Below are 15930 nucleotides of genomic sequence, written 5' to 3' on the forward strand. Positions count from 1 at the left end.
CCCCATATTTTCCCCATTTTTTCCATTTTTTCAACATTCTCCCTACCTTTTCCCGACCTTCCCTTCCAAGGCGTCGAAGCGGCCAGCCGGCCACTCCCGCTATATCGTCTGTGCGGCCGGCGACTACAGTGCCGTCCCGTACATGGTCCTTCGAGCCGCGATTGCCTCTTCACGCCTTCACTCCTTCACGCGTTCCAGTGACGTCCCAAGATGCCGTCCCTGCGGAGTGGCCGCGAGGCTTCAGCCTCCACCCCAGATTCACAACCCGACGTGGAGCTGGTGACAGGCCCTCACCCCGCCGGCCCTACCGGCCCTCACCCTGCCGGCCCTGACCCTGCCGGACCTGCCGCCCCACGCGCTGCCAGCCCTGCCGATACTCACTTTGCCGGCCCTGACAGCGCACCATCCTCCGATGCAGAGGAGGACTCAATCACCACAGAGGACACGGTCAGGCAGCTCCGGAAGGCGAACCGGACAGTGAGCAGGCAGCTCGCTGTGCTACTCGCAGCCCTCCCCACCGCGACGCAGTACCTGCTAGGGACGGACCCCCCTGGCACCCACCTGGGCGCCTACCCTGGTGCGGTCGCTGTGCTGCTCGCACCCCTGCCCACCGCGACGCAGTACCTGCCAGGGGCGGACCCCCCTGGCACCCACCTGGGCGCCTACCCTGGTGCGGCCCCTGGTGCGCATCCTGCCGCCTACCCTGGTGCGGCCCCTGGTGCGCACCCTGCCGCCTACCCTGGCGGGCCCCCTGCTGCGCCCGCTGCTGCGTATCCTGCCGCCTACCCTGGTGCGGCCCCTAATGCGCACCCTGCCGCCTACCCTGGTGCGGCCCCTGGTGCGCACCCTGCCGCCTACCCTGGTGCGGCCCCTGGTGCGCATCCTGCCGCCTACCCTGGTGCGGCCCCTGGTGCTCACCCTGCCGCCTACCCTGGTGCGGCCCCTGGTGCGCACCCTGCCGCCTACCCTGGTGCGGCCCCTGGTGCGCATCCTGCCGCCTACCCTGGTGCGGCCCCTGGTGCGTACCCTGCCGCCTACCCTGGTGCGGCCCCTGATGCGCACCCTGCCGCCTACCCTGGTGCGGCCCCTGGTGCACATCCTGCCGCCTACCCTGGTGCGGCCCCTGGTGCGCACCCTGCCGCCTACCCTGGCGGGCCCCCTGCTGCGCCCGCTGCTGCGCATCCTGGCGCCAGCCCTGGCGAGCACGCTGGCGCAGCCCCTGGTGCGCACCCTGCCGCCTACCCTGGTGCGGCCCCTGGTGCGCACCCTGCCGCCTACCCTGGCGGGCCCCCTGCTGCGCCCGCTGCTGCGCATCCTGGCGCCTGCCCTGGCGAGCACCCTGGCGCGCCCCCTGGTGCGCACCCTGCCGCCTACCCTGGTGCGGCCCCTGGTGCGCACTCTGCCGCCTACCCTGGCGGGCCCCCTGCTGCGCCCGCTGCTGCGCATCCTGGCGCCTGCCCTGGCGAGCACCCTGGCGCGCCCCCTGGTGCGCATCCCGCTGCCTACCCTGCTGCGCCCCCTGGCGGACCCTCTGCTGCGCCCGCTGCAGCACATCCTGGTGCCTACCCTGGCGCACCTCCTGTCGGTTACCCTGGCGCCTCATCTCAGAGCTTCTCGCCGCTGTTTCCCCCGCAGCCGACCGCCGATGAGACTGCCCATCACACCAGCGAGTGGGTCCGACAAGGCGCCGACCCGTTCCTGGCACAGCTGAGCACCCTGCTGGCTGACGCCATCCGCTCCACGCGCGCCCAGGACAGCCCTCGTCCCTCAGTAGAGGAGGACCTTCGGATGACCGCCCTCATTGCCCGGCAGTCCACTGCCAAGGACCTCCCCATATTCTCGGGCGACCCCCTCGAATGGCCGGCCTGGATTGCGCAGTACGAGCAATCCACCTCGACCTGCAAGCTCACGCTGAGCGAGAATCTCATACGATTGCAGCGTGCGCTTAAGGGGAAGGCGAGGGAAAACGTATACTCGCTCCTACTGAACCCGGACCGCGTGCCCGAAATCATTTCGACCCTGGAGGAGCGGTACGGCGGATCGGGTTCGATAGCGAACCTTATGCTGGACAAGGTGAGGAAGCTGCCCTTCCTGTCTGCCGAAGCCACCTTGGAGGAGATTGCTGACTTCTCCGGGACAATCCAGAACCTGGTGGCTTCCCTGCGGGACTTGAGGACGGGAGGCTACCTCACCAACCCCGCCCTGCTGGCCGACATCACTGCCAAGATGCCATGCACATTGAGGATGGCCTGGCTGCTGGAGCTGCGGATGCTGGGGCAAACAACCCAGTCCACCATCCTCCAGTTGGCAGCATTTCTGAGGGGCGTCGCCGGCGTGATCCCGGTCAGCGGGATGGTGGATCCCTTGAGATCCGGCAAAGGGCGCCGGGAGCACGTGCTGGCCAACGCTGTGGCCACACCGCCAGAGGGGAAGGCCAACCGCCCACCACCACCCGTAGTGAGAACAATAAACAAAAACAAAGTGAAAAGTGCGTGCGCTCAGTGCGGTGAGCCACACAGAACTCGGGAGTGCCGCGAGTTTATCTCAAAATCGCTCTCCCTCCGGTGGGAGACAGTACGTACGAACAATCTGTGCCGCAAGTGCCTGGAGGCGCACCACTCCAGGGACTGCAAGGAGACAGTGTGGTGTGGTGTGGGTGAGTGTCGCTACCCGCATCATCGGCTGCTCCACCGGGAGACGGTCGCGGAGGTGAACCTTTGACGCCAGACAGTGGACAGCCGCGTGCTGTTAAAAATAGTGCCGGTTGTGTTGCGGGGCCCCACGGACGGGGAAGTGTCAACGTTCGCTCTTCTGGATGAGGGATCCACCATCACCCTCATCGACGCTGACACCGCAACGCAGATCGGCGCACGCGGCCCAGTCCACAGTCTGCGGCTGCACGGGGCGAAGGGGATGTGTACCTCCGACGCCCGCTCCCAACGCGTGAAGCTGACGATCCGGGGCGCTGGATTGCAATCTACCTTCACCATCACCGCCCACACAGTAGCTGACCTGAGCCTGCCGGAGCAGCGCGTTCCTGGAAGACGCGTCACCCCAAAACTCTTGATCGGGCAGGATAATGCCCACCTTATCGTGTCAAGAGAGGTCCGTGAGAATAGCACTACTAGAATAGTGTCACGGACCGCTTTGGGGTGGATCGCCCACGGAGGCTCGAGCCTCAGCAATGACGGGCCAGCTACCACACTGGCCCTCCAGTCGGAGACCGCTGCAGATGCCCGCCTGAGGGAGTTGGTAACATCCAACTTTGCCGTCGACTCCCTCGGCGTCACGTCTGCGGCGAGAGTCAATGCCATGGACACAAAGGCCATGGCATTAATGGCAGAAACCACCCGCCCCCTACCTTCTGGGCGGTGGGAAACTGGCCTCCTGTGGAGACACCCTGACGCCACACTACCCGACAACCGGCAGTGTGCGCTGAAGCGGCTCCAGTCCCTCGAGAAAAAGCTCGCAGCGGACGCAACCCTGGCAGCGGCGTACAATGATAAAATGACGCAGCTTGTCGCCAAAGGCTACGCCAGACGCCTCTCCCCCAATGAGGCGTCGCTCCCTGCCCCACGGAAGTGGTATCTTCCCCACTTCGCCGTCACCAACCCGAACAAGCCAGGGAAGATAAGGGTTGTATTCGACGCCGCCAGCCGATGCCGAGGGACGTCACTTAACGACCAACTGCTCACTGGCCCTGACCTGCTGTCCTCTCTCCTGGGGAACATCCTCCGATTCCGGGAAGGCGGTATAGCCATCGCCGCCGACATCCAGGAGATGTTCCTGAGGATCCAAATCAGGAAAGAGGACCAGTCTTCGCAACTTTACCTGTGGAGGTCACCGGACCGGCAACAGCCGGACACCTACCAGCTGGCGTCTATGATGTTTGGGGCTACCTGCTCGCCTAGCAGTGCCCAGTACGTGCGGGACAGGGTGGCCGGTCAGTACGAGCACCAGTACCCGGCCGCCGCAGCAGCCATTCGTTCACGGTTTTACATGGACGATTACCTGGACGCAGTGGACAACCCTGACGAAGCTGCTGCCCTAGTCCGAGACGTAAGGGCCCTCCTTGCAAAGGGAGGGTTCCACCTTACGAACTGGGCCTCAAACAGCCTGGACGCCATCGCCGACGTGCCCCCCGAAGACCGCGCCACCTCCACGGTAGCTATCAGCAGCGGGAGCAGCGAGACCGAGAGGGTCCTGGGACTGGTGTGGGACCCATCTACCGACCGCTTCATCTACACTTTCCTGGAAGCGGCCAGTCTAGAGGAAGCCACACGGCCTACAAAGCGGCAGCTCCTCTCCATCGTCATGAAGATCTTCGACCCGGTGGGCTTCGTCTCCTGCCTCACCATACGGTCGAAGATCCTACTGCAAGCCGTGTGGCGTTCGAGCGTTGGATGGGACGACCACATCACCTCGGAGCACGCTGAACGCTGGAGGGACTGGATGAGCCTGCTCCAGGAAAGCAGCGTCTCCATCCCACGACGGTCGCTCCGACAGAGGTCAAGCAGCGTGACCCTGCACCTCTTCTGCGACGCCTCGGAGCAAGCTTGCTGTGCCGTCGCCTACTTCGTGGAGGAAGTGCAGGGCACCCTAAAAGCCACCTTCATCGCCAGCAAATGTAAGGTGGCACCTCTCAAGCCGCTATCCATACCCCGCCTTGAGCTGCAGTCCGCACTCATAGCGGCTAGATTGGCCAGAACCATCCGGTTGGAGAGCCAAGCGAAGATAGCGTCAACCATCTTCTGGACGGACTCGACCACAGTGCTGTGCTGGTTACGCACCGATCCACGCACATACTCTGCGTTCGTGTCCAACAGGTTGGGCGAGATAGATGAAATCACCTCCATAGCCAATTGGAGGTGGGTCCCCACCAAGCAGAACCCGGCCGACATCGGCACCCGGGACTTGGAGCTGCCCGACCTGTCTCTCCAAGGAAGATGGTTCAACGGCCCCGCCTTCCTCACCACACCGGAGAGCGACTGGCCAAAGGAGCGCACCCTCACAAAGCCAGACGACCAGACCCTCGAGACCCGGCCCCGACACTACGTCGGGCACATCACCACAGCCGGAGAGGCCCTACCTCTGGTCGAGAGGTTCTCGTCATGGCACCGGTTGATCCGGGCTACAGCGTGGGTGCTACGCTTCATCAGGCGCTGTCGGACGGGCCCAAGCCGACCCCCTGAAGGCTCCTTACGAGCAGACGAGCTGACGGAGGCTGAGCGCAGATGGGTGAGAAGGTCCCAAGAAGACGCTTTCTCCACTGACCTGCACACCATTCGTCGCAGCCAGGCGCTACCTGCCGCCAGTCGTCTCGTCAGTTTGGCCCCCTTCCTCGGACCTGATGACGTTTTGCGGATGGGCTCACGGCTGAGGGAGCTCACTGGAAGCACAAGCGTGGCGAAGACCCCCGTGATCTTGGATGGCTCCAATCCGTACGCCCGACTGCTGATCCGCCACTACCATGAAAAGGCGGACCATCCAAGCACGGAGAAAACTGTGGCCGAGATCCGGTGCAGCTTCTTCATCCTGCGCCTCCGTACCATCAGCAGGAAAATCAGCCATGACTGCCCCACCTGCCGCTTACGACGGAGCAAGCCCTCTCCTCCACTGATGGGGGTTCTCCCGCCGACCCGCCTGGCGCACCACGTCCGCCCCTTTACACACTGCGGACTGGACTACTTCGGGCCGATGGAGGTCACCGTCGGCAGACATCGGGAGAAGCGCTATGGAGCGTTGTTTACCTGCCTCTCCACCCGCGCCATCCATCTGGAGCTAGCGGTCTCGCTGTCTGCCGACTCAGCGATTATGGCCGTACAACGGATGACCGCCCGAAGAGGACAGCCCAAGGTGTTGTACTCGGACAACGGGACGAACTTCCGTGGTGCGGACGCGGAGATTCGGGATGCCACGGCAGCCCTGCAGCAGGATGACAGGATGACGGACGCCATGGCTACCAAGGGCATCGAGTGGCGCTTTATCACCCCCCTCAGTCCCCACATGGGGGGAGCCTGGGAAAGGTTGGTGCGCTCGGTGAAAAGAGCCCTGAGCGCCACCTTAAAGGAGAGGGCGCCAAGGGAGGAAACCCTGCGCACAGCATTGGCAGAGGCTGAGTTTGTGGTCAACAATCGGCCACTGTCTCATGTCTCTGTCGACCCGCGGGACGAAGAGCCCCTCACCCCGAATCACTTTCTCATGGGGTCTGCCGGGAACCGCCCGCATCTGTCACTCTACGACAGCAAGGAGGAGGAGGTATGTCTCCGTCGCCAGTGGCGTATCAGCCAACAACTCGCCGATATGTTCTGGAGGCGGTGGCTCCGTGAGTACCTCCCCACCCTGGGTGCCCGACAGAAGTGGCACCACCCGACTGACCCCCTCAAAGCTGGAGACTTGGTGGTCATCTTAGACCCCGCGCTGCCACGCAACAGCTGGCCGCGCGGACGTATAGTTGAGGCCATCCCAGCTGCCGACGGCCAAGTGAGGACAGCCCGGGTCCAAACAGCCACAGGAACGTACACCCGCCCTGCTGTCAAACTCGCCCTCATCCTCCCCGCACCAGCACCAGCGCCCGCACCGGCACCAGCACCAGCGCCACCCTCGACAGCACCCGGACCACGGATGCCGCATGGGAGCCACAACCCCCAGCGGCCCAGGGGAACCGGACGTCGAGGACGCCGCCGACCTACACGTCCGGACCGCTAGGCGCAGCCGTGACTGCACCGGGGGGGAGAATTGTACCGGACGTACCTCCACCGAATTAAATTAATTTTAATAAATCTGAATTTACGCAGAGGCAGTTCCTTTACAAACTCACCTCTGCGCATATTCGAATTTAGGCAACAAAATTCTCTCTATAAAAATCTGTAATCTTATCTGCACTTGTGTAAAACTGTAAATCTTATATGAAAAACTGATCAATAAATAAAACCACGGGGTCAAGCAGTCATCATTATAGACAAAAAACAAAGGCTTGACCCCCCAAATACCTTCTTATATTAAATCTGTACAAAACATGGAAGATTTGCATGAAATTTGAAATTGTGCAGACGCGGTTTCCTTTACAAAACTTGCCGTTTGCACAAAATTGAATATTGTGCAAATCTTCCCCTTTTAAATACCAACTCCCTTTAATTTTGCATGAAAGTTTGAAATTGTGCAAACGCAGTTTCCTTTACAAAACTTGCCGTTTGCACAAAATTAAATATTGTGCAAAGCTGCCTTGTAAAATATATTTTCTCTCTGTAATATGTGCAAACTCACAAAATGTAATTGAATAAAAATGATCCGGGCAAAGTGGTTTGAAGAACAGTCAGGACCTAGTCAAAATCGTCCCCTTCCAAGTTACGCAACGGCGGCGCTCTCTCCTGTGACAAATTCCGGGAACCCAAAAATAATTCTCGGAATTTGTCGCTAACAAAGGGAGAGCTAGGCCCGTTGGTCCTTTAAAAGGCGGAAAACTTGTGCAATTCGGCAGAGAGCCAGCAACCACCGAACGATCAACACCTCTCCTGGACTGCCCTGACTGCCTTCAAGCCTCTTCTGCCCTGGACCTTCACTTCAACCTGGCCTTCTTCTTTCTTCCGGCTCCCTGGTGTTCATCAAGAAGAAACTTTCACAATAGTCGAAGCGTCCCTAGTCAGGGCGCAGGTTCCCCCCTACCTTCCTCCCCCCTGCCTTATACCTTTCTCCCACATTTTCCCCATTTCTCCCTTTTCCCTATATTTTTCCCCATTTTTCCCCACATTTTCCCCACTTTTCCCTTTCGTAATTTTTCCCCATTTTTTACCACATTTTTCCCCATTTTTGCATTTTCCCCATATTTTTCCCCATTTTTTCCATTTTTTCAACACTCTCCCTACCTTTTCCCGACCTTCCCTTCCAAGGCGTCGAAGCGGCCAGCCGGCCACTCCCGCTATATCGTCTGTGCGGCCGGCGACTACAGTGCCGTCCCGTACAAAAGGTACAACATGAGCATCTCCTGTCCCCATCCCATCTTCCTCTGCCTCTTGCCCTTTCCTATTCCTTCTTCATTCTAATATATTTATATGATTTTTATTTCTTTTTTGTTAATTTCAACCAATTACAATTTTGTATTATATCATATTAACCAACATTAGAATAAGAAACTATTTTGGCTTACCTCATATTTAACCTCTTGTATAACTCATCCTGTATAAAATTGCTGTTTGTTTCTTACAATAAATAAATATTGTCGTAAAAATACTTAATAAATTATATAAATATAAAAATTCGTCTTTTGTAAGTCTTTCTGTAAAAGATTTTCTTTTTAAATATTAAGTCTTCTTCTAATAGAACGACTAGGTAGTTCACGTGGCCTCAGCTAGTCTTCTTCTAATAGAACTCATAGGTAGTTCACGTGGCCTCAGCCAGTTTTTTTTAATAGAACGACTAGGTAGCTAACGTGGCCTCAGCCAGTCTTCTTCTAATAGAATGCATAAGTAGTTCACGTGGCCTCAGCCAGTTTTCTTTTAATAGAACGACTAGGTAGCTAACGTGGCCTCAGCCAGTCTTCTTCTAATAGAATGCATAGGTAGTTCACATGGCCTCAGCCAGTTTTCTTTTAATAGAACGACTAGGTAGCTAACGTGGCCTCAGCCAGTCTTCTTCTAATATAACGCATAGGTAGATCACGTGGCCTCAGCCAGTCTTCTTTTAATAGAACGACTAGGTAGTTCAGGTGGCCTCAGCCAGTCTTCTTCTAGTAGAACGACTAGGTAGTTCACGTGTCCTCAGCCAGTCGTCTTCTAATAGAACGAATAGGTAGTTCAGTTTTTTTGTGATACGTTTTCTACAGTACAATGTCAGTTTAAATAATTTTATATAAATCTACATATATATGAAGGTATATACATATATGCGCAGTCGATAAACTTCCAGCGATTCCTGAGCATATTGAATTTGGAGTAAAAGAAGTAGATCAATTTTGGTTTCCGGTGACATGTTTTTATTTTTACAAATAAGCTAAGGAATTGCTGGTGAAAGTAAAGTAAGCATTTCATTTGTAAAAATATTATATTTTTATACTGTTCCGTATGTGGAACTTATAATTTTGATATCAAAATACCATCGTAAATTTGTGCCTATTAACGTCCACCTATGTATAGTAAGTTCTTTCCTTCCTACAGTGAGTTTTGTAACTCATCGGGATTGCTTTAGCAAGAAAAAAAAATCATTAACAATTAAAAACATGCGATTTTTTTTGAGCTTTCATTGGCAAAAGTGAATCCTATCAAGTTGTATTTTCAAAAAAATATACATTTAATAACCAAAAAATGATTTTGTGATTTATGATTATTTGGGATCTCTTACATATTTTTTCACTGTACGTACACGTAGATACCATGAATTTCCAAACACCATGCAAATTATGCAATTCAATGCTAACAGTAATAATTATTATTAGTATCGTACAGAAATATATATTTATAAAACTTATCCGTGTGAAATCAAACCATGTCTCACAGTGCAAAGCAAATGAAACTTGTTATTAAAAATACGAAATGCTTCGGTATCTAGCTCCGCCCACGCAGAGATATTTTTTTGGAGTCTTATTTCGCCTTAATGCATAGTTCCCTGCAATGTCGCTCCGGCCTAATGATTACTTACTGTTAATGCTTAGTTCCCAGCAATTTCGCTCCGGCCTAATGATTACTTACTGTTAATGCTGCAATGTCACTCCGGCCTAATGATTACTTACTGTTAATACATAATAATTATTGTTCTACATCGTTTTTTTTTTTAAATATTTGTATTCATAAAAATAAAAACATGCTCTGTGGTTTTTACAGAAATTCACAACAATTTGTCTCATTATTATAAAATATCCTTTTTTTATTTTGTGGAACGATTATAATGATAATACTCAAACAAAAAAACTTAAAAGATGAAGGGATTTCAAAATGCGTTTGCCTTTGTAGTCACGTATTCGCACCTTATTAATAACCTCAATGATAAGATAAGTCATTTCTATCGACTTATTTAAGAAATGCCGCGCGCGTGCAAAATGATATCGTTATCAAGATGTGCTTAGTAACGATGTTCCTTTTCTTTATTATTTGTAATATTTTCTGCAAAGTTTTAATTCGGACGCAATATTGTAAAATAAATTTCCGTCCATAAGCCATACACAAATATTAAATGTTTGTTAACCGTTTTCTAGGAAGGCTCATTTGATTACCAAACCAATTATTTCGTGAACCGCTGCGATTTCACTAGTGACGATTGACGATGACTAAATAACGATTTACTTAGGAAATCAAATCTCAAATGGGTCCACAAATGTAATCTTTAATCGGCTCTACTGTAAAGTTGACAGAGACCACTGAGGAGATAACCGCTACAAGTGTGTCTGTGTGCCGGGAGAAAGGTCGATTTGCCCTTACTTTGTGTAGTCTTTAATCGGCTCTACTGTAAAGTTGACAGAGACCACTGAGGAGATAACCGCTACAAGTGTGTCTGTGTGCCGGGAGAAAGGTCGATTTGCCCTTACTTTGTGTAGTCTTTAATCGGCTCTACTGTAAAGTTGACAGAGACCACTGAGGAGATAACCGCTACAAGTGTGTCTGTGTGCCGGGAGAAAGGTCGATTTGCCCTTACTTTGTGTAGTCTTTAATCGGCTCTACTGTAAAGTTGACAGAGACCACTGAGGAGATAACCGCTACAAGTGTGTCTGTGTGCCGGGAGAAAGGTCGATTTGCCCTTACTTTGTGTAGTCTTTAATCGGCTCTACTGTAAAGTTGACAGAGACCACTGAGGAGATAACCGCTACAAGTGTGTCTGTGTGCCGGGAGAAAGGTCGATTTGCCCTTACTTTGTGTAATCTTTAATCGGCTCTACTGTAAAGTTGACAGAGACCACTGAGGAGATAACCGCTACAAGTGTGTCTGTGTGCCGGGAGTAAGGTCGATTTGCCCTTACTTTGTGTAATCTTTAATCGGCTCTACTGTAAAGTTGACAGAGACCACTGAGGAGATAACCGCTACAAGTGTGTCTGTGTGCCGGGAGTAAGGTCGATTTGCCCTTACTTTGTGTAATCTTTAATCGGCTCTACTGTAAAGTTGACAGAGACCACTGAGGAGATAACCGCTACAAGTGTGTCTGTGTGCCGGGAGTAAGGTCGATTTGCCCTTACTTTGTGTAATCTTTAATCGGCTCTACTGTAAAGTTGACAGAGACCACTGAGGAGATAACCGCTACAAGTGTGTCTGTGTGCCGGGAGTAAGGTCGATTTGCCCTTACTTTGTGTAATCTTTAATCGGCTCTACTGTAAAGTTGACAGAGACCACTGAGGAGATAACCGCTACAAGTGTGTCTGTGTGCCGGGAGTAAGGTCGATTTGCCCTTACTTTGTGTAATCTTTAATCGGCTCTACTGTAAAGTTGACAGAGACCACTGAGGAGATAACCGCTACAAGTGTGTCAGTGTGCCGGGATCAAGGTCGATTTGCCTTTATTTTGTAATTTGGAATACAATTCTTTATCAATGGTTGCTAAACTTTTTCATTTAAAATAATAATGACCCAGTTTGGGTCAACTATCAAGTATTTGGAACATAAATCCAAAATAAGCTCATTTGTCCAGAGCACCTGACCGGACATTAGAAGTTGCGGGTCCAATACCCGTCGGCGGCAATTATTTTTACTCGAGAGATATTTTCAATATGTATGGATATTTCAGGCTAGTAATTATCGCTTATAATAATTTGTTATCGTTTGTGCTATGCATAAAAAACCTTGTATTATAAATATTAGTTTATCATTAAAAATACCACATAATGTTGGAAAATACATAATCATTTATTATTGTTTCAATCAAATATAAATATAAAGATAATAAATCTACAGAACATTGTGGATTATATCATATTATGTGATTCAGTTTGTCAGATTACACCTCGGCAAGTCAACTTACTTGTAGCCATTTTCACGAGTAACGTACCTATTACGTAATAAGTTCATTATTTACCTTTATTTCCATAATCTTATCTTCCATATATTATGTTATTGAATATGAAACTTGGATTTAAGTCAGAAAAATAATATATAAAAACACGATAAGAATAATATTAAAAAAAACTAAACACGATGACTAATTATAAACAAACGGTGAGAATAATATAAACCAGTGGCGGATCCAGGGGGGGGGGGGGTCACGGTGGTCATGACCCCCCCCTTGGGCTCCAGCCCAGGGGGGGGTCATGACTACCTAGGTCCTGGGCCCATCCAGGACCTAGGTGGACCACTAATTAAAATTGTTAAACATAATGTTTTTATATATTTTTTGTCACAATATAAATTTTATTTAAGTACTTTCAATATTTAATTAATTTAATATAATACTTTGTTTGACGGCAAACGCATTATTCGGGAACGAACGCATCGAAAATTCGAATGTTACCGCGTCACCGCGCACCGCCACCGGCGCGCGCTTCGGCCGCCACCTTTCATATTATTATGACACATTTCGTGTAACCACGTGTGACGCTTGCGCGCGCTTTGTTTCGACTAACGTCTAGCGTCTAGCAAAACCTAACCTCAATCGGAACGACTAAACTTTATTAATAAAGTGTTTACTTTTATTAGTTTACTAAGTTAAAAAAAATAAGTTCCAATATAAGTAATAGTGTTCTTAAAAATTGTTGCTGCAAATTCAATTCATTACAAGAAATGGTAAGTAATCTAATCAGTTTCTTCATTATGCTAGTGTATTCAGTGTCGTTGTTGAAAGGAAGCCATCTTACCGCAAATAAATTTACAGATTGATATAAACGGTCGCATGAGCATTTACACAGGCACAGGTCGAACCTCCGAACAACTTCCGTGATCATTAATTACCACAAGTCGGATGCATATGTAAACGCTCCTGTGAGCTGTGAGTGACCTGTCAAAATTCAAAATATTATGTAATCCGTAAATTTTAATTGCGAGTATAACCCCAGTCTTATAGTACCTCGTGGGTAGATAAGTTCCTTGATAATGTCTAATACTGATATTTGTTTGCCGGGTTTGAATCCGCGATCTCCGGATCGCTAGCTGGCAGCCTTTCCCCTCTACCATGGAGGCCGTCGAAATTTTACTTTTTGTTTTAAAATAATATATATTGTATTCGTTTTAATTATGCTCTTTTTGGAATAAATTCAGCATAGGTAGATGCAAGTTATTTATTTTCACCGTTTTTTTTAAGTCTATGTATCCATAAATTGATGTATCTAATGTAGAATATTTTCATTTGAGAAATTTTAGGTTGACGAATATAATGCTTAAATTCAGTATTGGTAGATCAGAGTTAATATTTTATAAGAATAATTTTTAAGTATATGTAGCTGTGAGCTGTTCCTTGAAAATGTCTAATACTGAGATTTGTTTGCCGGGGTTCGAACCCGCGATATCTATTGTATTTGTTTTAATTATGCTCTTTTAGGATAAATTCAGAATAGCTAGATGCAAGTTATTTATTTTAACCTTTTTTTTAAGTGTATGTATCCATAAATTGATGCATCTATTGTAGAATATATTTAAACCTAGCTGTGAGTTGTTCCATCATCATTTCTAATATTGAGATTGGTTTGTTGATTTGTTTCCAAAAAATTTATTTGTAAATAAATTTTACAAAAATTTTAGATGTGGAAATTTGATAAAGTGTATGTAAATTTGATAAAAGTACATATACCTAGTTTTGTAAAAGAACGTATTAGTTACATTTTGTTAATATATATAGGTACATATTATATTTAACTTAATCAAGTTTCTTTTTATTAATATTTATATGTACCTATTAATAATTCACTTTCAGAATATTTTTGTTTGGATTGAAAATAAATAAAATCAATTCAAATTTTATAAATATTTACTTTTATTAGCGTTCCCCATAGTTTGAGGATTGTCGATAATATTGACTACGCTGCCGGCTCGGCCGCTGCTGGCAAAATAGAATGGACGGTATTCATCCACCAGGTAACAAGGTATTAACAAGCGTATGGAAGCATCGGCGAACGGAGATCTCGCTGGGCGCTTCTTACGTATTGCAAGCACCGCGTCATGGCAACAATATTTATTTCAAATTACTTGCCTCGTGCAAATCAGGCCAAAATATGACGGTGCAAGGCGCTCGGTTTTAAAATTTATAAAGCACAAGAATCAAAATATTTCCAGCGTTTATATTCCTCTTAAATATGGAAGTACAGTACTTACATTTATTAATAACATTTGCTGCACACGATTGGTCCTAAAGGAGTTCAAATTTTTAATTCATTCGGCCTCACTATTGAGAAGAGCACGCTGGAAGGCATTATTCTACTCTTCGATAGACTGGATAGACACTTCATACCTACAGTGAATATTACAGTGGAACGATTCAAATTCTTTACCAGGAAGCAAAGAAATAACGGTCAACAAGCTGTTATTATTTGTCTATTTTGTCGTGACAAGCAAAGTGTTACAATAATAATGTCGAGTCAAATTCTGCAAATGCAGAATGCTACGGATATGGTTGGCGAGTGGAAACGTTTTAAGCAATCATTTCTTTTATATATGATGGCGAATAACTACAACGAGGAAAAGGAAATTCAAAAAGTTGCAAGATTCCTACACACAATACTATGTTGAAGACACACCTGACACCATGTTATATTGTGGTGAAATAAGAACACGATTAATAATTGTAATCTGTACTGTATTGGTTGACAATTGAAATTACACGAGCCTACGCCGCCCGGGCTTGCGGAGCAAAAGACAATCTTAATGATATACCTAGTGTTACCATATCCAACAATACCTACTTTTTACTTGTATATATTATTATCAAAATTAAATTATAACTTCTTTTAACTGTAACTGACAGGACCTAAGTCCTCCATCACAACACAAGCAAGCATTTTCGGCTTTCTGTGGTGGTGGTAGGAGTTATTGTTGGGTTATTCGTAACCCGGGAATGTTTGTCTTTCTTTAAAAAAAAAAAAAACTTGACCACGACTACGTGACCCCCCCCTGGCGCCAAAGCTGGATCCGCCCTTGATATAAACAATCTATGAAAATATAAATACACGGTTGTGAAAAATATATCACATACAGGTTGTTGGGGGGAAAAGTGCACTAACTTCGGGGGGTGATTCTACATGGAAGAGGAAGATTAGAAGTACAAAAAATGATTAACTTTTTACAAAACTCCAACGTTTTAAGATAGTTTTTAGGTTGAAAAAGCTGATTTTTTTATATTGGAAAATAAATATTGTTCAATTTACAAATATTTTAGTATGGAAAAAAGTTTTTTTTTCTTTTTTACTTCTACCATCATGTGGAATCACCTCCCAAAGTTAGTGCACTTTACCCCCGGACACCCTGATTTTTTTTTACTAACTAATATTTTATATAAACGATAAATTAGCGCTCTTTTCCTTTTTTCGCAAGTAAATTATCAGAGGCTGCCATTTTGTTATTAAAAAAAAAAGTATCAGGCACAAGATAATAAACTAATGAAATTTTTGTTTGTTTAGATCTGGGGTCGCCAAACTTTTGACCTTTTCGGTCAAAACAAAAACAAATTTTGCTTAGAAGTTACACGTGAAAGGGCTAGTATAGTTGTCCATGTGAAAAACACTCAACGCTCAAATCTAAACCTGCAACATTAAATGTGTGAGTCCTGTGACTTGTTAATGGTCATTGAAAAATACCGTTTTACTGGAAATTACAGTTGCAGTATTGTACACTATATTATAAATATTGCTAAAGATTTTCCCTGCAAACGTGTACCATTCCACAATTTGGTTGGATTAAGGTTCACAAATCGCGCCTTGTTCTGTCTAATGCTTCCACGGAAGTCTTGTTCGATATGGTAGCTTCGTCCCAAACTATTGAGCAGTCGCGCATCAATTTCTGCTCCAATTGGAAATACTACAAAAACTGTCAGT

The 15930-nt window shown here is 48.2% G+C and overlaps 1 protein-coding gene across 1 annotated transcript; it reads left to right on the forward strand.

Moving 5' to 3' along the window:
* Nucleotides 1–210: 210 nt before the first annotated feature.
* LOC149416446 (uncharacterized) lies at nt 211–6708 on the forward strand. Its single transcript, XM_089642003.1, has 3 exons — nt 211–682; nt 1550–2656; nt 2759–6708. Exons 1-3 carry the CDS (start codon nt 211–213, stop codon nt 6706–6708), a joined length of 5529 nt encoding a protein of 1842 aa, XP_089498129.1.
* Nucleotides 6709–15930: the final 9222 nt, after the last annotated feature.

Source organism: Hesperophylax consimilis, chromosome 17, assembly GCF_061612785.1.
Source record: "Hesperophylax consimilis isolate HC1 chromosome 17, BYU_Hcon_1.0, whole genome shotgun sequence".
Classification (NCBI taxonomy): domain Eukaryota; kingdom Metazoa; phylum Arthropoda; class Insecta; order Trichoptera; family Limnephilidae; genus Hesperophylax; species Hesperophylax consimilis.

Bases quoted from the DNA above. Each gene is read 5' to 3' on its own strand.
- LOC149416446 (XM_089642003.1), top strand. From the start codon at position 211: ATGCCGTCCCTGCGGAGTGGCCGCGAGGCTTCAGCCTCCACCCCAGAT. The intron at 683-1,549 runs GTGCGCATCCTG...CGCCCGCTGCAG, and splicing joins CTACCCTGGTGCGGCCCCTG to CACATCCTGGTGCCTACCCT. The intron at 2,657-2,758 runs GTGAGTGTCGCT...TGTTAAAAATAG, and splicing joins GACAGTGTGGTGTGGTGTGG to TGCCGGTTGTGTTGCGGGGC.